The sequence below is a fragment of the Octopus bimaculoides genome, chromosome 11 (assembly GCF_046866305.1).
Source record: "Octopus bimaculoides isolate indiv1 chromosome 11, ASM4686630v1, whole genome shotgun sequence".
NCBI lineage: Eukaryota > Metazoa > Mollusca > Cephalopoda > Octopoda > Octopodidae > Octopus > Octopus bimaculoides.
In genome coordinates, this window is record NC_142938.1 from 20,673,889 (window position 1) to 20,697,370 (window position 23,482).

Consider the following 23,482-nt stretch of genomic DNA (forward strand, 5'->3'; position numbering starts at 1 on the left):
TGTATATATATATATATATATATATATATGTATATATATATGTGTGTATATATATATATTTATGTATATATATATATGTGTATATATATATATATATATATATATATACACACACACACACACTAATATGTAGACATACATAGATTTATAAATATATATATATATATATATATATATATATATATATATATATATATATATATATATTGATAGGAAGGACAACAAAAGAAAGAAAGAGACCTCGATATTATGTAAATAGAGGAATCTATCTGTAAAAATATGTGACAGTTATTCGGTAGCCATGATAAAAATCCGAGTTCCCACCCTGGCATCTGAAACTCGCTCGGAGTTTTATCATGGCTACCAAATAAGTGTCACATATTTTTACAGATATATATATATATATATATATATATATATATATATATATATATATATATATATATATATATATATATATATATATACACACACACACACACACACACACACACATACATAGAGTATCTTACAATCTTATAGACAATTTAAGTTAGGTTTAGAGAAAGACAACTAGCTTCATTTAGTCCCAGCTGTTGTCCCTGTCTCCTTCAGCCTGAGTTGTGCCTCAAGATGGCCAATGGTAATATGAGATAGCCAGGTAACTCTCACTAAATATGAAATTTAAGTTGATATTTCAAAGATTATAAGATACTGCATATGAAATATTCCTACCTCACAAAGGTATTAAGTACTTTAATATACACACAGCACACACACACACGTGTATGTATACATACATATATATATACACACACACACACATACACATATACATATGCTGATCCTATCAAAAAAGAAACGGCACATATATATATATATATATATATATATATATATATATATATATATATATATATATATATATATATATATATATATTACTCAATACCTGAAGTAGAATTTATAATAACAGCAAATCACACTGAGATTTTACACAACCTTAACTCTGAGTTTCACATTATTACTTGTAGACAGCTTTTTATTGTAAGAAGGTGAGATATATTTGAAAATATCATAATCTGAAGAAATACAGATTTCAAATTTTGGCACAAGACCAGCAATTTTGGGAGAGAGGGTAATTCGATTACATAGACCCCAGTGTTCAACTGATACTTATTTTACTGACCCTGAAAGAATAAAAAAGGCAAAGACGACTTTGGCAGAATTTGAACTCAAAACTGTAAAGATGGATGAAATACTGCTAAGCATTTTGTCCAGTTTGCTAATGATTCTGCCAGCTTACTGCCTTAATATTTTAATCTAGAATGAATAGCTTTATCAATGTGTTTCAAATCCAGGGATGCAAACTACCCCTGACCCTGTCTGTTTCACTTGAAATATAAACAAAACCTTTAACAGGCTTAGAGAGAACAAGGGTGTTTGTGCTCCCTTGTTTGCAAGTTGAGACGCAGCAGTTGTTTTATGAGAGATGTCCAACTGCTGTGTTGGAGAAGGCAAGCCAACCTTTCTCTTCTTAGCAAATGACAAGGGTGGTTGTTACAAGGTCATAATATTAATTGAATAATAATGAAAAGTAGATTGATAAAGTTTCTAAATAACAGTTTCTGTTTGTTTTTTTTTTTTAGATGTAAGTAGGGAATACTGTCAAATTGGCTGTCCTGTTTTTCTGGCGATTGTTTTCTTAGCAGCTAGAGGAAAGATATATGATGTCAACGTAAGCTGGAAGAATAAATTAAGCTGAGAGTGATATTATATAGTAATAATATCAAATGGTAGCAGGTAAATATTATAGATTGGATAGTAAAGTGTTCACAAGAGTAAGATATCAGTGAGATCATTAGCCAGTTAGTAACCATACATTCATTAGTAAGGAAGCAGTGATGTCATCAACTAATTAATACTAGTGAAAAAAATGTACGTTTGTTAATAAGGTAACAACTACATCAAAAATTAGTTTACAAAGGAAGGTAATATAGATTAGGCAGTAAGGTTACAATGATGTCATCATTTAACTAGTATGATAAGAATAATATCACCAATTAACTAGTAAAGATAATAATGATGTCACAGATTAATTATAAGATACCAGTGATGTCACAGATTAATTACCAAGGTAACCATGACAGTAAACGTTAGTAACAACAATCAATCTCTTATATTACTTGATACTGGTGGAGAATTACCAAAAGTTACTGTGATGTACAATTAACAAGATCAGTTAGTAATTAGTACGAATATAATTAGTTAAATAACAGTCACAAATTGATTCTAAATTAAATTTAACCAATTAATCACAACAGAATGCTATCAAGTGAAAGTATACATTATGTTACATGCAACATTATTAAACTGAGAAGAAAAAACAAAACTAAATTGAGATGGATATATGAAATAATTAGTGAGGAATCAAATGATTGCCATTGATGCTGAATGCCAGAATCTTGATTTTCTTTGAGTTCTACAATATAATTCATGGTTAACACTGTTGTGTGAGTCTACAAAATTTATTCTGTTGAATTTCTTTGTTGCAAAGATTAAGATTTAGCTTCTGTATTTTTCACCTTGAGAATATCGAATTTATTGTTTGAAACCAAACATTAAATTTCCATCTAAAAGTGGAATGTAACCCCTTTACTGCAGAAATAAGTGCTGAGTGGGGACCAGCATGCGAAAGAAGAGACAATAAACCCGTTTCCTCTGCATGTCATAAAAGGAAACTAAAAGAGGTTGTGGTAGCATTTGCACTTTGACCTCATAAAAAACTCTCGCTAGCAACCACTGCTCAAACAGATCCATGGGTTAGAGGGTTATCACCGGAGTGGTGCAGAAGTGTCATCCACCAGGAATAGGGAACCACCAACAAATGGTAGATGGAGTGATGTGCTGTTACAGGACATCTGCCCATACTACTACTACTACTATGGAAATCTGATGTCTCCACTCAAATTTTCATTACCTTCAAACTACAGAAAGCGGTTTTATATACCAATCTTACCAATCTATCTTTTGTGGAAGAATATCATGTTTGAAATTATTTTTACTGAGATATGTCGATTGTATTGAGTTCTATTTTCTGAGAGATATTTAACATTATTACAGGAATATCCAGGAAATTCAACTTCATAGTTGAAGGGTTAATAAAAAAATGCAAAAAAACAATGACAACTCACAACTAAAATTTATATCTGATACATAATATATTAGTTCTTTTTTTTTATTGAATTTCAGTTTGGATTTATTAATATATATATATATATATATATAATATAATATAAAGATAAAATCTTTTTAAGAATTTATCAAGTAGTCAGCGTGAAAAAAACCTCATAAGGAAAAAAAACCATCATTTTTTCCTATAAATATATATAATATAATCTATATAAGGGCATTATTATAAAATAAAGCCTCACGCTTAGAGGGACTTAATAAGTCAAAACTACCAAAATAAGCACATGTTTACCGATCGCGGGGAATGCAACCTTCAAAGCTAACCTCCTAAAAACTTTTAACTTAACGGCAAACCACTGGTTTCATAATTAATACACCAAAACTATGCCGTGCACTGATGAATAAAAGATGCAGCTTACTGCATAGTTTTGGTGTATTAATTATGAAACCAGTGGCTTGCCGTTAAGTTAAAAGTTTTTAAGACGTTAGCTTTGAAGGTTGCATTCCCCGCGATCGGTAAACATGTGCTTATTTTGGTAGTTTTGACTTATTAAGTCCCTCTAAGCGTGAGGCTTTATTTTATAATAATGCCCTTATATAGATTATATATATATATATATATATATATATATATATACTCCATATGTTCTCTTACTTATCACATTTCTATTCCAATCTACAAGAATATCTTATACAATTCCAAATAAAAACTAACTGAAAATTTCAGACTTTAAAACAAAATTTAAGAAAAAAAAAAGGTTTATAAACACAAAGAATGAAAGAAACTAGAGAAAAGTAATTCTCAATCCAAATAAGCAGTTCTGTTCTTTCACTAGTCAATCTAACACTGAATCATTGGTTTGTATTAAATTTAACTTAAGTTCAGCAGAGAGAGAGAGAGAGAGAGAGAAAAAGAGAGAGAGAAAGTAAAAGATATTTATAGATGAGCATAAATTAAATTTAAAATCATGTATAGGAATTATTTCTTCACCGAAGAAAAAGGTGTCTATTTACCGTTTCAAAAGATATGTCATCATCATTGTTTTTCTCTTGCCGTTCAACTTCAGCTAGTTCCTCCTAACCCACAAATAAAAAAGAAAAAAAAAAAAGAAAAGAAAAAAAGAACAAAATTATTATTTTTTTAAATCTTTTTTTAATAGGTACAATTTGTTTGAAATTATAAATACAAAGAGAGCTGAACATCTAATGCAAAAGGGTTGAACACATAACCTGCAAGCCAGATCTGGCCTTTGGCAATGTTTAGCCTAGTCACAAGCAGATCTGGCTTGCTCAATTTTATGATAAGAATTTGTAATTATTATTTTTGAATTATAAACTGTTGCATTAAATATATATCCTTAACATGCTTTCAGAGTTGAGCTTGACTACAGTTGCGGTAACATCAGTTCTGATTAGTGAAAACAGAAACTTTAGGGAATTTCAACCGATCAAGAAGATTATAAATTGATATACTAAAATATGTGACTTATTTTCCCTTCACTTAGTCTATACACACTCAGCCAAATAAAGCTTTTTGTTTGTTTTTAGTTTACACACATGTTTGCCAAATAGATTTGAACTCAGAATGTAAAAAGTCAAAAAAAATGTCATTTAGTGAGTATAGGTAGCTAGATATGTAGATAGAGTGGGAGTTCTATAGGTAGCTAAATAAACAGATGATGCTACCACAGCACGTACATAACCAACTACCAAGAACCACTACGGCAGTATTAAAGATTAAATGAAATAAAAATTCACTCACCTTTTGGTCTTGAGCCAAATTGTTAGCAGACTCCTTATCTTTCAGTTGATTCCGCAAATTCATAAGGACATCTTCAAGAGCTTCTTTCTCAAGCTGCCAATCAGACTTGAGGTACTCAAAACGCTCCATCTCCCTCTCATATTTTTCAACTTGATTCTGCAGAGCAGACATCTGTTCTTGCATCTCTGATCTAGAGGCATGCCTATTTTGGCAGTCGTTCTCATCCAAACCATGCATGGAACTGTCCTCAAACGGTCTATGTGAGGCACTAAAAACAGAAAGAACCAGTTTCATATATCACCACCATATTATGCAGGTGAGTGAGTGAGTATGTATGTGTGTGCATTTGTATGTATGCTTGAGTGAATGCAAATGTATATATGTATATATGAGACAATTTAATCAGAATATTATCTTCTTTTATTTTATTTTACTAGCTTCGGTCTTTGGATTGGGACCAAACTGGAGCAATGCTTTCAAGGGATATTTTTAGTGGAACATAAATCTAGATTCAACAAATGGTTAAATTCTACTCAGTGTAAAAGAAAGCCAACTTATTATACCACACACACACACACACACACACAGTAATCATATAAGGCGGCGAGCTGGCAGAAACGTTAGCACGCCGGGCGTTCTGAGTTCATATTCTGCCGAGGTCAACTTTGCCTTTCATCCTTTCGGGGTCGATTAAATGAGTACCAGTTATGCACTGGTGGTCGATATAATCAACTTAATCCGTTTGTCTGTCCTTGTATGTTCCCTCTGTGTGTAGCCCCTTGTGGGTAGTAAAGAAATAACACACAGTAGTCATCTATCATCATCATTTAGTGTTCTCTTTCTATGCTTGTATAGGTTGGATGGTTTGACATAGAGCTGGCTAGTAGGGAGCTGTCCAGACTCCAACAGTCTGGTGTGGCATGGTCTCTACAGCTGGATGCCCTTTCTAATGCCAACCACTTAACAGAGCGTGCTGTATGCTTTCTATGAACCACCAGCATGGATGCATTAACACAGCACTGACACAAATGCCTTTTCAGTGGTACTGGCACCTGAAGGACAAGTTTGTTATTGTAGAAGCAGCAATTTTACTTAGCTTGACATGTCTTATCAAGAACAGCAAATTGTCACATCTCTCAGTCCCTTGTCATTTCCTCACTGAGGCCCAGCATCTGAAGATCCTTTCTCACTAATTATATTGTTTTATAACAGCTGGAAAGCTACATCAGTGACTCGAAAACTAACAGTTTACAGCAAATGCACTTATCAAGATATATATAAAATTACATACTGTGTTTATGATGAGACCCCCCTTGGTCATGACTGATCATGGGATTGCACCTAGAAAGTTACCCTCCCAGGCACAAGTCAGAGCAAGGTTGTTTCTATAGAAGACCAGCAGTCGCCCATGCATACCGGCCTCCCCTCTCCATGTCACTGATGTTATCCAAGGGAAAGGCAAAGGCCAATACAGCTTGGCGCCTGTGATGTTGCAACTCATTTCTACAGCTGAGTGAACTGGAGCAACGTGAAATAAAAAGTGTTTTGCTCAAGAACACAACACGCAGCCCGGTCTGGGATTCAAACTCATTACCTCACGATCATAAGCTCAACACCCTAACCACTGAGCCATGTGCCTTTACACTGTACTTATAACAAAAAAATATATGATTGTTTCAGAAAGAATTTTTGCAAAATTTTGTTGACATCTCTGATGATAGCAGAAGATATAGAAATTCAGTGGATGGAGAAAAAAGTTATATACACCCACTGTACTACTCTCCTTTGAAACAAACAAAATTACAACGTTTCAATTTAATCAACTGACCCCTCCTACTAAATATCTGACCCTCTGCTTATATTAGAAATTAACAGAATCAGTAGAGCATTAAGCAAAATTCCTTATGGTATTAGTTCCAGGTCTGTGTTCTAAGTCCAACATGTTGTGGTTAACTGGAATCAAAAAAATACCAGTTATTCAACTATTTACTTCTCTTCCAATATATTTGGCTGAGGCTGGAAATAATTATGGCCCTCATTCAAACTGAATATTATTTATACAATCATCATCATCATCATCATCACCACCACTACCACCACCACTTAAAGTCTGTTTTCCATGCTGGCATAGGTTGAATGGTTTGACAGGAGCTGGCAAACCAGAGAGCTGTACCAGCTCCAATCATCTCTTTTGGCTTGATATCTATGGCTGGATGCCCTTCCTAATACCAACCGCTTTACAGGATGTATTGGGTGCTTTTTATGTAGCACCCACATAAGTGCCTTTTTACATGGCACGCGCACAGGTGCTTTCTATGTGGCACCGGCACAGTTACTCTTTATATGGCACCAGCACCATTGGGGTTCCCAAGTAACTTGCAAGACAAAGACCCTCTAGTTGAGAGAGAGAGGGAGTGGAACAGAGAAGTGGCTGTGTGCCAGGTGAGAGGGTTAGAGTATGATAAAGGGACAGAAATAGTTGTCTTACTAGAGAGGAGATAAACCACTATTACGTGAATAAAAAAAAATTGTGTTTTAATTATAAGGACTTGTAGAAAGGGCATGGCATTAAGACAAATGCTTTCCTCAGCACTGAGTAGAGAAAAAAATAATGAGTTCCAAAACCAGATGTTTATTCTTTGCATGAAAACCAGGAATACTTACCGCTGAAGAACATTAGAACTTCCTTCTAATTCATCGTAATGGTCCCAACTCATGTTTCCTGGGGAAAAAAAAAAAAAAAATCATTACATGTATGTGTGAGTGCATAGTAGCGGCATATATTTGCTCACCTCTAACATTAAAGATTTATCTAGTGTCTAAGGGAGATAATTACTTCACTATTTTTCTTTTTCATTCTTTTTTCAGAAACGATGTATTTTTCTTTTTATTTATAAAAATAATTTAGCAGAAATAAATTCTGATACACTTTTAATTAAATACGTATTATTACAAGATTCTTAATAAAAAATTTAAACATTCTTTATTCTGTACTTAAAAAACACAAAAATGAAACTTGTTTATGTCCAGAAATACATTTTTAAAAATATATGTATTACTTAGTTTTCAGTTCCCAAACGAAATGAGTAAAAGAGGAATCTATATAGAGAGGAAATAATATGTATCATCTAGTACATATTTCAGACTCGGACAGCTAGAGGAAAGTGAGGCAATGAAGGGTAAATTGCTCTACTCAGAAACACGAGAGGCTAGTACATTTGTCATCGTTTATCATGGAGGTTAGGTTCCACAAAGGAGGAGGGAAAAAGAAAAAGAAAAATGTTATATACATCAATGATAAATGAATACTAGAACAGATGGGTAAAACAGATTTCATTTCAAAACTTCAAGTTATCCCTCTAACATACCCAAATAACACCTCCATAACATAATGTTATTGTTTCATGTTTGGGGAAATATTTAAAGTAAATAACATGTGATCTGAAAAGTCTCATAATAACCAAACTCTTTGACTGATTGCTGACCTGTGTTTTGCGATAAGCATAACATGGTTCCCAATCAAGCATACCATGTTATCCCAAATCAGTGATAAATGAATCAGTGATAAACGAGAACAGATGTACTGGTAACAAGTAAAGGATACTGGTTAGTAATGATGCTAAACACACATCCTAAACTGTATATAAAAGATGAGCCACAGAACTGATTGTCAAAAAACTCGTTCACCAACCAAATACATTAGTTGACATTGTTTTATTTCTCAGTCTCTGCCACTGTTACTATGATGACCTTTGCTCAATTTGAACTAATTAGTTGGAATGTTCACTCTTCTTGTCTCTCATCTCATGTAATACTTATAATAGTGATTCACTTCCCTGATCTCATATAAATTATTTAATACAGTCCTTCCTCCCCACAACTTCCAACTTCTACAATTCTATACCCAATCATATTTTACCTGCTGGCATGAAGTCACACATATATACAATATCATCATCTCTATCACTTCATTTTTTCATTTTTCATTTTATCTAGTTTCAGCTCATGAGCTGTGGCCATGCTGGGGCACCACCATTTGGTGTTGCTACATAATTTTACTTCACGGATGCTTTTCAGGAATTGACATTTGATGCATGAGAGAGTTTGATGCAGCTGCCCTCATCTGCACCTCTTGCCGCGAAGTTGGTTCATCTGGGACACTTGACAGGAAGAGGTCCAGCTTTATTTTGAAGATACCTACATCCACCCCATGCAGGTCTCTCAGGTCCTTTGAGAGGATATTGAAGGGCTGTGGACCTCTGAAGCCCAGGCTATTGCAGTATCTTGTCCTACATCTTGATGGCATATTTGGAGTCCTTGGCACTATGCAGTGGCGTCCATTTTCTATGCTTTCATGAACTGGATAACTTGGCAGGAACTGGCAAGGTCAGAGGATGCACCAGGTTCCAGACTGTTTTGGTTTGGTTTCTACAGCAGGATGCCCTTCCTAATGCCAATTAGTTTACAGAGAGTATTAGGTGCTTTTTACATGACATCATCACCAGAGCTTTTTATGTGGCATCATCATCAGTGCTTTTTACCTGGCAGCAACACCAATGCTTTTTGCCTGGTACCAGCACCAGTGTTTCTTTTTCTTTACCTGGCACCAGCACTAATGCATTTTAGCTGGCATTGGCACCAGTGCTTTTTACATGAAATTCAAAATTCTAGGAGGGCTTTTAAAGGTCATGTCACTGCACTTGGAATTATTTCAAGTCAATAACAAAGCGCCCACATAGTCACTTGCCCTGCTAGAAATAACAGCCAATTCTCCATCAGATCACAATCTCCTTCTTCTTCAAGCAACCACAACTGAGATGAGATGAATTTAACAATGCTACACCAGAAATCTCTGTCATCCATTAGCTTTAGTTGGTCCTCACCATTTGAGCGTAATCGTCGCACTTGTGCCAGTGGCACATGAAAAGACATTCAAGCGAGATCGTTGCCAGTGCCGCTAGACTGGCTCCTGTGCAGGTGGCACGTAAAATACACCATTTCGAGCGTGGCCGTTGCCAGTACCTCCTGACTGGCCTTCGTGCCGGTGGCACGTACAAGCACCCACTACACTCTCGGAGTGGTTGGCATTAGGAAGGGCATCCAGCTGTAGAAACTCTGCCAAATCAGATTGGAGCCTGGTGTAGCCATCTGGTTTCACTAGTCCTCAGTCAAATCGTGCAACCCATGCTAGCATGGAAAGCGGACATTAAACGATAATGATGATGATGTGTATCTGAGTTTAACAGCAATGTAGCTGAGTCGTTTTTATTCACTATATAAAAATCACATCCTACTGTCTTAAAAAAAAAGACAACATGTTGGATTATATAGTCCCCTTTATACATAAAGGTAGGTTAGTCATGGATGGATAGCCTTAAATCACAGGTTTACTTGATCAAGGTTGACCTGGAGCTACACAATGGCACGTGATATATTTAGCTTACCTTCTAATTCGTCAATCGGCTTTGAGTTTTCTTCCAAATGTTTCTTCAAGTTGCCATTTTCTTTGACGAGAACAAAATTTTGGTTCTTTAGGTCAGCAATTTCATTCCTTAGAGCTTCAAAAGTTTCTGGAAAAGCAACAAAAGACATCAAACATGTGTGTGTGTATTTTGTGTGTAAGCATGGGCGTGTGCGTATAACGTTTACTTCCCAACCACATAGCTACAAATTTAGTCCCACTGCATGGCATCTTGTGCAAGTACCACCAACTACAGCTCTGAGCTGACCAATGCCAAGTGTGTCAGTCTGGTAGGCAGAAACTGGGGACTGAAAGAAGCCCATCATATTCATACAGACATATATGAGAGAGAGAGAGAGAGAGACGGAGGAGAGAGGAAGAGAAAGTGTGTGTGTGTGTGTGTGTGTGTGTACGTACCCTTGTACAGACATCACATGAAAGCTGTAAATGAGCATTGTCATACAAGTGAGGCTGTTCATTTCCAGACTTCCATACATGCATGTATGTATGTGTGTGTGTGTGTGTATGTATGTTTGTATGTATGTACCTGTCTATCTATCTATCTATCTATCTATCTATATATCATAAAAGCAAAAGTATTGTTGTGTTTATGTCCTTGTAATTCATTCATTTGGCAAGAGATTGATAAAATAAGTACCGAGTACAAGGCTTGAGAAAAAAGAAAATACTGGGGCCCCAGCATGAGTGCAGTCTGTCCTAGCATGACTGCAGCCTAATGGCTGAGTCAAGTAAAAGATATCCATTAACCCTGAGGAAATAATCCAGCAGAAAGTTATAACAGAACATACACACTTCTAGCATATTGAACATTTGGCAATTTATCATAAAATCACACACACACACACAAATACGTTATCAATACTTTTTACTCTTTTACTCTTTTACTTGTTTCAGTCATTTGACTGCGGCCATGCTGGAGCACCGCCTTTAGTCGAGCAAATCGACCCCAGGACTTATTCTTTGTAAGCCTAATACTTATTCTATCGGTCCCTTTTGCTGAACCGCTAGGTTACGGGGACGTAAACACCCAGCATCGGTTGTCAAGCGATGTTGGTGGGACAAACACAGACACACACACATACATACATATATATACATATACATATATACGATGGGCTTCATTCAGTTTCCGTCTACCAGATCCACTCACAAGGCTTTGGTCGGCCCAAGGATATAATAGAAGAAACTTGCCCAAGGTGCCAAGCAGTGGGATTGAACCCGGAACCATGTGGTTGGTAGGCAAGTTACTTACCACACAGCCACTCCTGCACCTAACCATCATCTTTTTACATCTGCTTTCCATGCTGGTCATTACAGTCCAAGTTCTTTCTTACTGAGAGCTGCTGCTATCACAGACTAGTGGTAGTATGTGTTGTTTTTGGTTGGTTTCAACAGCTTGATGCCCTTCCAAGCACCAACCAGTTTACAGAGTGCGTACACTGAGTGTATTTTTCATAGCCAAAGTACTAGGAAAGTTCTCAAATATAAATACACATAGATATATTATACACACACATATATAATGTGTATGTGTGTGCATGTATGTGTATATGTTGTTGTTGTTGGCACTCCGTCGCTTACGACGTCGAGGGTTCCAGTTGATCCGATCACCAGAACAGCCTGCTCATGAAATTAATGTGCAAGTGGCTGAGCAATCCACAGACACGTGTACCCTTAACGTAGTTCTCGGGGATATTCAGCGTGACACAGTGTGACAAGGCTAACCCTTTGAATTACAGGCACAACAGAAACAGGAAGTAAGAGTGAGAGAAAGTTGTGGTGAAAGAGTACAGCAGGGTTCGCCACCATCCCCCTGCCGCAGCCTCGTGGAGCTTTAGGTGTTTTCGCTCAATAAACACTCACAACGCCCGGTCTGGGAATCAAAACCGCGATCCTATGACCGCGAGTCTGCTGCCCTAACCACTGGGCCATTGCGCCTCCACTATGTGTTTATACACACACATGTATGTTTGTATCATATAACCACCAGAAGAATGTTGCACTGATGCTTTCATTAGTGATGTGAGCCTTACAAAGTTTCTTAGTTTACAAGGAAAGTCTGCTGAATCATCTCCTTCAGTTTACTCCTGAAGAAATTTTTGTCAGGATGAGTGATAAGACCACAGGTTATGAGATGTGCATCAACAGGGCAACACTACCATTGTTAGATCAATGAAGGAAATGAGGAAATGTCTTGGAATACCTTTTTCTGATGGTAGTTGTGCAGTTGCCAAGTTACAGAGGCTAACCGGACCACAAATTCATGTGAGACAGGAAATCGATGCCCAGGAATCAATATCTTCTAAATATATATGATAAAACACCTGATTGTAAACTTACTTCTATTCAATCTGTCTGGGCAGGTGACATTGACAAGATAACAGGCAAAAATTAACAACAGAATATAAAATCCACATCCACAATGTATACAAACAACCATTACATTTTATCACCACATTTCATCCAAATTCATGCAATAGTCATATTTTTTATGGTTTTTATACTGGACACATCATCATCATCATCATTAAACATACGTTTTCCACTCTGGCAGGGTTGGATGGTTTGACAGGAACAGGTAAGGTGGAGGGCTGCACCAGATTCCAGTCATTTGTTTTGGCAAGGTTTCTATGGCTGGATGCCCTTGCTAACGCGAACCATTTTACAGAGTTTACTAGGTGATTTTTATGTTGTGTCAGCATGGGTGGAGATTTATATATACAGAAAGCACTACAAGAAATTAAGAGTTAAAGATAGAAACAATTAATGATAGCCTCAAACAATGACAGCATTTTCCAGCCTACGTTTCGAATTTTGTAGACTAAAACTTACACCCCAAAAAAGGCGGGTCAAAGAAAAATCTCTGGTAGAATAGTTACCTGGGAGAAAGTGGGTGAGGGTAATTTATACAATGAGTATAGACTCAAGCACTGATTTTTATTTTTACTGAAATATCGCTGGACTGGCTCCTGTGCAGGTGGCACGTAAAATACACCATTTTGAGCGTGGCTGTTGCCAGTACCTGCTGACTGGCCTTCGTGCTGGTGGCACATAAAAGCACCCACTACACTCTCGGAGTGGTTGGCGTTAGGAAGGGCATCCAGCTGTAGAAACTCTGCCGAATCAGATTGGAGTCTGGTGTAGCCATCTGGTTCACTAGTCCTCAGTCAAATCGTCCAACCCATGCTAGCATGGAAAGCAGACGTTAAACGATGATGATGATGATGATGATGATGATGATGATGATCTACCTCGGCTTATATACTGCATCAACTTGTATGATGGGGAACACAGTAAGCAGTTAATTAACTAGACAACAAAATACAGGAACTCTCAAAGAAACTTCTCACCTCGGTAATCACCTTCTCCTTTCTCTTCTCTGTAGTACACCTGAAATAAATAAAAGGATATTTGTTATGTGAACGGATTAAGAGCACACAGAGACATTCATTTACTGTCACTCTCTCTCTCTCTCTCTCTTTCTCTCAGACATACTCATTATTTCTTAACATGGTAACAATTGAGTGAGATATGCTGGCGCATGCTTTCGTATAATCCATTTCCTTAACATTAATGTGTACGCATGCATATGTACATGTATGCATGTGTGTATACGTATGTATATCTTTATATATACACATATATGTGTGTGTATGTATGCATATACACATACGTACATACAAATATATTTATCTATATAAGCATATATGCACATATCTGTCTGTCTGTCTTTCTATCTATCATCTATCTATCTATTTATCTACGTGTGTGTGTGTACATACATATATGCATATAAATATACACACATATCTATCTATTTATCTCTCTATCTATCTACCTATATATTATACATACATATATATATTACACATACATTATATATTATACATACAGCTAGCTTCTAAGTATTCATTTGACAGTGGAGCCACATGGCTTAGTGGTTACGGTGTTGGACTCATGATCATAAAATTGTGGTTTTGATTCCTGGACCGGGTGTTGTGTTCTTGAGCAAAACACTTCATTTCATGTTGCTCCAGTCCACTCAGCTGGCAAAAATTAGTCATCCTGTGACAGATCAGCGTCCCGTTCAAGTGGGAAATATATACACCATGGAAACCGAGGAATTGGCCCTAAAGCGTCAGTATGACTTGAGAAGGAAACTTTAACTAACTTTAATTCATTTGACATGCTAGAAATAGCAGTTGCCTTTCTATATCAAACCTCACTGACATAAACCAGGGAGATCATATTAGATAGTGCTGGACAAGATACCCTTCGAGAGCTGCAATGATCATGGCTGGAATGCTTTTGGTCACAGCTCTGCTTCATCAGAGCTGATCTGATACAAAAACAACCAACAGCAACCAAAACTTTATAATTCATGAAAACTTTAGAACAAACTCTGTGAAGTAGTTGGTGCTAGGAAGTGCATCTAACTATAGAAAACAAGCCAGATCAGACTAGAACCTAGTGCAGCTCTCTTGCTTGCCAGCTCTGGGCAAACCATTTAGCCCATGGCATCAAGGAAAATGGAGATTAGAATGATGATGATGGTTTATATAAATATATATATATATATATATATATATATATATATATATATATATATATATACAAACACACACACAGACACATATATATATATATATATACACACACATAAATATATATATATTTATATACTGAGGGTGATAAATTGAATATAAATTTAATTAACATTAATTTAAAACCAGTGGCCTAGCATATAAAAAATCTGAAAATTCAGAAAAATTGTATTACATGCGTATAAGAAGGGATGACCACTAAGTGGACTTTTGATATGCTAGAGACAAATGACATTTGTCTTGCCCGCTTTTGTTCTGGTATTTGCTGAATTTTTTCTAGAGAACATTATTTTCTTTGTGGTTAGATAGTGGATGATCTCTTTCTAGCATATCGGAAGTCCACTTAGTGGTCATCCTTTCTTATATGCATGTGAATATATATATATATATATATATATATATATATATATATATATATCAGTTGTCAACTGTGGACCACGAGAGCCACTACATAAACCTGACAATTGCATAATACACGAAAGTACTAGTTTATTTCAATATTGTAAAATTGTAAAAAACTGTAAATAATAAAATGTGCAAATCAGACTAAGTCGGAATTTCATTGATTAATAAATATCTATATGTGTGTGTGTGTGTGTGTGTGTGTCTTTGTGTCTATTTATTTCTTGTCCTTCCCGACTACAGCTTGACAATCAGTATTGTTGTGTTTATGTCCTTGTAATTCATTAGTTTGGCAAGAGATTGATAAAATAAGTACCGAGTATGAGGTTTAAGAAAAAACGAAAATACTGAGGCCCCAGCATGAGTGCAGTCTGTCCTAGCATGACTGCAGCCTAATGGCTGAGACAAGTAAAAGATAGAAGATATGATCCAGCTGAGAACTGTCAAGTTTGTCTGGTGACTGAATGCTTCAGAGTTGTTCATTGAAGACAATGAACAAATGAATGTCATGCATGACCGAACAACTGGAATGAAGGGGATATATGTTACTTGAACCACATCTGACCCAATTATGTTTGGTTGCATGCACAGTCTGTGTGAGCGGGTATATGTATCAATGCTACATTTAAACTATGTTACTAACATTCAGAAGGGACAGAACAAAGGTACCACAAAAAAAAAAAAATAGTAATAATAATAATAATAATAATTACAACAGGATCAAAGAGAAAGAAGAAAAAGTGAACAACTATGACAAACTGAAGTGGGAAATATACAGGTTATGAGCAATGAAGAGAGTGGATATGATTGGTTCACTTGGAAGTATTAGCACTCAACTACCAACATGGCTCAAAAAGACTGGTCCAAATGTAAAGAAAGAACACTTTAAAAAATTAGCATTGCTAGTAACTGCAAGAGTTCTCCACATGGTTCTTGAAGCATAATCTGTAAACAAGTACAGCCTTAGTCTGCAGGCTGTGGGCAGCTGACACTTTCCATCATAACCAGCAAATTAAGCTGAGAGCTTTCATCAAATAATAATAATAATAATAATAATAATAATAATAATAATAATAATAATAATAATAATAATAATGATAATAATAATAATAATAATAATAATAATAATGATAATAATAATTCTTTCTGCTAAAGGCACAAGGCCTGGAATTTTGGGGGAGGGGACTAGTCAATAACATCAACCTCAGTACACAACTGGTACTTAATTTATCAACCACAAAAGGTTAAAAGGCAAAGTCGACCTCAGCGGAATAATGATAATAATAATAATAATAATCCTTTCGACTACAAGCACAAGGCCTGAAAATTTTGGGGGAAGGAACTAGTTGATTACACTGACCCTGGAACTCAGGTGATACTTAGTTTATCAACCCCGAAAGGAAGAAAGGCAAACTCAACCTCAGTGGAATTTGAGCTCAAAATGTAGCGACAGATAAAATACCGCTAAGTATTTCACCTGGTATGCTAATGATTCTGCCAGCTTGCCACAAGGGTAGCAATTTTGGTAGCATCCTCGAAAGGATGGAAAGGTTAAGTCAACCTCGGCAGAATTTGAATTCAGAGCATAGCAACAGGTGAACATTTCGTCAGGTGCAATAATGATTCTGCCAGCTCACTACCTTAATAATAATAATGGTCTTTTCTACTAAAGGCACAAGGCCTGAAACTTTGGGGGAGGGAACTAGTCAATGTAATTGACCCTAGCGTTTCACTGGTACTTAATTTATTGACTCCGAAAAAATGAAAGGTAAAGTTGACCTTGGCGGAATTTGAACTCAAAACGTAAAGAAAGATGAAATGCCACTAAGCATTGCGTCCAGCACTTTAACGGTTCTGCCAACTTGCCGCCTTAATAATAATAATAGTAATAATAATAATAATAATAATGGTTTCAAATTTTGGCATACAGTCAACAGTTTATGAGAGGTGGGGAGTCAATTACATCAACCCGAATACTTGACTGCTACATATTTTACTGGCCCCAAAAGGGGAATACAGCCAAGAAATTTTGAAGGAGGGAGGGAGTTAGTTACTACTATTGACCCCAGTACTAAACTAGTACTTCCTGTTATCAACCCTGTAAATATGAAAGCCAAAGTTTACATTTTGTGCGGAGTCACACAGAAGACAGTAAATCAATTATTATCTCTAAACAACATAAATGGCAGCAAAGGAAAATATCTATATATGATGGCAGTGAAAGTATATATCTATCAATCATCAGTTCAGCTGGAGCAATACCCAACCAGCTCAGTAAAGACATTAGCAGGTTACCTGCAAGGTGTGGATATGAGCCTGTTTGAGAATATAGCAATACTGGGATCTGTAAATGTTGTCAGTACATTCTGCTACAGCCTTTGTTAACCATAAATACTCCTATGTCATCCAAGATGTATCAAAATCTTTATTTGGATATTCCATAAACCATAAGCAATAAAGAAACAAGTTCTGGTTTTCTTTCTTTTGTGCTAATGCTTTTGATAGGCCCAGTTTTAGAGAAGAGAGAGAGGGGAGAGAGAAAAAGGGAGAGGGAGAGAGAGAAAGAGAGAGAGAGAGAGTGTGTGTGTGTGTGTGTGTGTGTGTGTGTGTGTGTGTGTATTTGTATGTCTGAGTTTTGTGTCACCAGTAATACAAGATATTCTTAGATGTTCCACAACAACAGTATTATCAAGAAATAACTCTTTCTAATTTTGACACAAAGCCAGCAATTTTGAGGCGAGAAGGAAACAATTGCATTGACCCTAATACTGAGGTGGTATGTGTTTTATCAACCTCAAAAGATGAAAAGCAAAGATGGATTTGGCAGCATTTGAACACAAAACAAAGAACCAGAATAAATGCTGCTAAGCATTTTGTTCGCTCAGTGCAGTTGTGATTCTGCCTAAAGAGAAGATGATGCCATGAATGTATGTACGTAAGCTTGTAGTTATGTGTATTAAAAATCATATAAAGTTTACACTTACTTTATCTTTGTCGCTCTCGATATTTGCAACTATTTCTCCCTTCTCTTGAACACCTACATCATTTTCTGAAACAAACAAAAAATATCTTTAAAAATGTTTGTGTGTGTGTGTGTTTGTGTGTGTGTGTGTTCTTGTAATTTTTTAATGATACCTTTATTCATTTTGATTTTACACGTTATATATATGTTAATATATACCAGATCTGGTGTGTTTACAAATTTTAAATTTCTTTTATATTGCTGTTGTTGTTGTAGTGGTTCATCTCAAGTCAACCCTGACTGAGCTGACCCTATGATCAAAGGTATTTAAGTCATGACCATTCCATCTTTGTTTAAGACTGTATCCTTGATACCTTCATTACTAAGACAGAAGTTAGATTGGGAAATATTTCGACAGCTCTTTCTAGTGGGCTATGCAACCACTTAAAGGTGCTCCGCTTCCCTGTCTTCAGTGACCTCGCGAAACATTTTCATAGGACAAAAAAAGATAAACATATCTCCCTAGTGTGAGAAGAAACTGACACTTCTATTGCAGTTGCACTTCTCCACACCACTCCTCATCCACCATTCACTACATCCACTCATCAGCTCAAGCCAGTCTCTACAGTTGTCACCTACTTTTCCTGATCTCTCCTGCTTATTATCCACTCAACATTTGCCCTTCATTCACCAACTTGGTGTTGGTGACTGACAGTTGCAGCAGCCACAATGATGGTGACAATGCTGAATTTAAGAAAATAGAGAAACAAGTTCAAAGATAGAAAATTACCAATGATGAGATGTAGGTGGTATAGGAGCCAGTCTACAAAATAGTGAACAAGGGAGCTTCTAAGTGGTTTTCAATCCTGGTAGGAATAACAGTCAAATTTTTCACAAATCATACTAAAGGAAAGCACACTGGCTAATGTAATCTGAGATATACATATACACTGTCTCAAGAATTACAACACTGATGAGCACAGACAATAAAAGAGCCTTTTATACAGCAATTCATCCTACATGAAATAACAGCTACATCTCCCTCAGATCACAATCTACCGTCTTAAAAAATCATACTTTTAAATATAAAATATCAAATGCACCCTTTTTTAAAGCCTAGCCAGGCTCATGGGCCCCATTTCCCGGTTTCAATGGTGTACGTGTTACCCAGCTGGATGGGATGCCAGTCCATCACAGCGTTACTCATTTTTGCCAGCTGAGCGGACTGGAGCAACATGAAATGAAGTGTTTTGCTCAAGAACACAACGCGTCACCTGGTCCAGGAAATGAAACCACAATCTTACGATCATGCTGACACCCTAACCACTAGGCCACACACCTCCACACCTTTTAAATATAGGGGATTACATTTTATATAATGTAGTCTCTGGTATATATATATCCCTGTAAAGAATCTATCTGAAAAAGAGGAGGCAGTGAAGGACGAGGAGGTTAGGATAAACAAAAGGATGGTCATAAAAACTCACTAGTTGCTGTTTCTTGGAGATTAAGTTTATCTTCTATGGAACTTATATAGCTGTTCAGTCTGTTGATTTCATCTTCGGAATGTTCTAATTGTTTCTGGAAACAAGTATAAATAAAATAAAAAAGTTAAAGTTAAAGGAAAACTTGTAAGGCATAGCAAAAGGGATAAAATTAATATAGGAAGTACCAGACATCAACTCCATTGAATAAAACGTTCGAACTAGCTTTAATGGCTGTGAGGCATACTAGTAAGTTTCTATATCGCAGTGTCTGATTAACAGCAAAATATACAGAATAATACATGCTCTATTTAACACATAAGCTTCCTAAATGTGAATCATACAAAGTAGAGTGTTACCTGTCACGGGACAGATAACTTTGTAGGTATACTTTTGCCACCATGGGTAATATCAGGAAACATGATACCAAATTATCAAATTTCTTGGTGGTTATACAATATGATCGAATAAAGACTAATTTTCAAGGGGAAATATTTTATCATTTTAAATTAAATTTAGATGAAATTATATTCAAAAAGTAAAAAATGAAACTGAAAGCAAAATAACTGAGGCGATTCTATACTATGGAAGCTTACACACATACACAGACATAAATACAGACAGTGTGTGTGCGTGTGTGTGTGTGTGTGTGTGTGTGTGTGTGTGTGTGTGTGTGTGTGTGTGTGTGTTTATGCAGAAAGACAGACAGACAGACAGACAGATATAGATATATTAGTAGTCAAAACCTGTTTAGAATATCTTCAGGTGTAGAGTACCAGTCATTCTAAAGATGAAGTCAGAAGCTGAATCACACTAAGGGAATTATGCTAAGGACGCATATGTCTGTAGAACGCTCAGTCACTTGCATATTAACTTAGGAACAAGTAATCCACAAGACATATATGTGTGTGTGTGTGTGTGTGTATATATATATATATATATATATACACACACACACACACACACACACACACACACACACACACACACTTGTGGGTATAGTTGTAGATACTAGTGACGTCGCATCTCATTTCTACAGCTGAGTGAACCAAAGCAACATGAAATAAAGTGTCTTGCTCAAGAACACAACAGGCAGCCAGGTCTCGGAATCGAACTCACAATCCCACAATTGTAAGCCCAATGCTCTAACTACTGAGTCATGAACATGTGACCACACACACACACACACACACACACACATATATACCTGTATGTGTGCGTGTGTAGTGTATACACTATGTTATATCCACAGTGACTGGACGTCGTGTGCAGGTGGCACGTAAAACACACCATTTCGAGCGTGGCCCTTTGCCAGTACCGCCTGACTGGCCTTCATGCCGGTGGCACGTAAAAGCACCCACTACACTCTTGGAGTGGTTAGCATTAGGAAGGGCATCCAGCTGTAGAAACTCTGCCAGATCAGATTGGAGCCTGGTGTAGCCATCTGGTTAACCAGTCCTCAGTCAAATCGTCCAACCCATGCTAGCATGGAAAGCGGACGTTAAACGATGATGATGATGAAAGAGAAAGAGAGGACTTTTTAACAGAATTTTGAATATCATTCATATTCTCTTTTACTGTAAATCTTCAGTACCCCCAACATCAAAATAAAAACCATTGTCCTTACCTTTAACCTTTTTTCCTCCGCACTTTCCACAGTTTCTTTCGTTTCATTACCTGATTAAAAGAAAATTATCCAAAAATGTCAAATAATTAATTGCTAATGACATGGGTGGCATGTAATATCCTGGGAAGTAAGGGATGACTGTGCTAACAAAAGTGTTTGTAAATTGGAATGATGGAGGTAGTAGCCATGGAAGAGATGGACCCATAAATGATTTGAAGAGTAGTAGTGAGATTAGATTCCAGGATACTGGGTGTCACAGACAATATGCCTGACGCATGGGTCTGCAGTGATAAAGCACATTGCAGATCTATACTAACAAGGATAAACCAATTTAGGAAAGAGGATTGTGCTTATAATTACAAACCCATGCTAACAAGGATAAACTTAATTTTAATCATTTAGCGAAGATTAGGCGTAGGAGTGGCTGTGTGGTAAGTAGCTTGCTTACGAACCACATGGTTCTGGGTTCAGTCCCACTGCGTGGTACCATCGGCAAGTATCTTCCACTATAGCCTCGGGCCAACCAAAGCCTTGTGAGTGGATTTGGTAGACAGAAACTGAAAGAAGCCCGTCGTATATATGTTTATATATATATATATATATATGTATATGTACGTGTGTGTGTATATGTTTGTTCCCCCCCCCCCCCCAGCATCGCTTGACAACCGATGCTGGTGTGTTTATGTCCCTGGAACTTAGTGATTCGGCAAAAGAGACTCATAGAATAAGTACCAGGCTTACAAAATCCTGGGGTCGATTTGCTCGCCTAAAGGCGGTGCCCCAGCATGGCCACAGTCAAATGACTGAAACAAATAAAAGAGTAAAGAGGAAAGGTGATGTCTATGACCCTTTTAAGGCCTCAAAGATGCCCCAGCTGCTTGAAATAAATTGGACTTTGTTACAGGTATCTAGAGAACCGATGGTCATATTAAACCAAGCGATGGATTACATCTGCTACACAAATTAGTGACAACAGAATTGGGACTCAGGATATATAGACCAGGAGGAATGACACAAGGCATTTTGTCCAATGGTCTGCCAATTATTCTGTCAATCATAATGCCTTACATTGGTACTATATTTATCAACCCCTGGAAGGATGAAAGGAAAAGGTGACTTCAGCAGGATTTGAACTCAGTACCTGATAAAAATCAAGATAAATACCACAGAATGCTTTAATGATTCAGCTGATTTATTACCTATGCTAAAATGATGATGATGATAATTAGTTTATCAATCTCAGAATTATGCAAGACAAAATTAATTACAGTGGAGTTTGAACACAGAATTCTGAACATAAAACAACATGACAAAATATCACAAAGCATTTTGTCTATTGCTCAACCCATTCTGTCAACGGAAAAAAATTCACACTAATTCTACCAAATAAAAAAAGACAGATAAACAGGAATGGCGCACCTGATGTCTGTTGACTGTCCAATTTTTCTTGATATGTTTTTTTAAGGTCGGTGATCTTCTGGTAGTACATATTTTGGAGGGCAGACACTTCATCATGATGCCGTTCTTTCTCACTATGGAACTGTTTCTCAAGCTCCTGGAAATAATTTTGAAAAGCATTCAATTTCTCTAGATATAAATTCTACCAAGCAGGAAAATTTTTTAATGATAATAATGATTTCAAATTTTGGTAGAAGGTCGATAATTTCAAAGGATGGAATAAATCAATTACATCAACCTGAGTGATCAACTGATACTTATTTTATTGACCCTCAAAAGATGAAAGGCAAAGTTGACCTGGCAGAATTCGAACACAGGCAAATGAAATGTCACTAAGCGTTTTGCTTGGTGTGGTAACGATTCTGGAAGCTCATTGCCCTAATAATAATAATAATAATAATAATAATAATAATAATAATAATCCTTTCTACTAAAGTCACAAAGCCTGAAATTTAGGGGGAGGGGGCCAGTTGATTAGATCAGCCCCAGTATGCAACTGGTACGTAATTTATCCACTCCAAAAGGTTGAA

The 23,482-nt window shown here is 36.5% G+C and overlaps 1 protein-coding gene across 7 annotated transcripts in view; it reads right to left on the bottom strand.

Moving 5' to 3' along the window:
* Positions 1-23,482, bottom strand: part of LOC106869305 (thyroid receptor-interacting protein 11) — a 212,144-nt gene that overhangs the window by 79,656 nt on the left and 109,006 nt on the right. For all 7 annotated transcript variants that reach the window (XM_089359614.1, XM_089359612.1, XM_089359613.1 and 4 more), the window contains 9 exons: positions 22,914-23,049; positions 21,495-21,544; positions 19,871-19,964; positions 18,406-18,470; positions 13,766-13,805; positions 10,378-10,503; positions 7,598-7,655; positions 4,934-5,201; positions 4,186-4,248 (listed from right to left, as the gene is read on the bottom strand). In XM_089359614.1, coding sequence (XP_089215740.1) covers positions 4,186-4,248; positions 4,934-5,201; positions 7,598-7,655; positions 10,378-10,503; positions 13,766-13,805; positions 18,406-18,470; positions 19,871-19,964; positions 21,495-21,544; positions 22,914-23,049 — 900 coding nt within the window. The remainder of the gene's footprint in view (positions 1-4,185; positions 4,249-4,933; positions 5,202-7,597; positions 7,656-10,377; positions 10,504-13,765; positions 13,806-18,405; positions 18,471-19,870; positions 19,965-21,494; positions 21,545-22,913; positions 23,050-23,482) is intronic.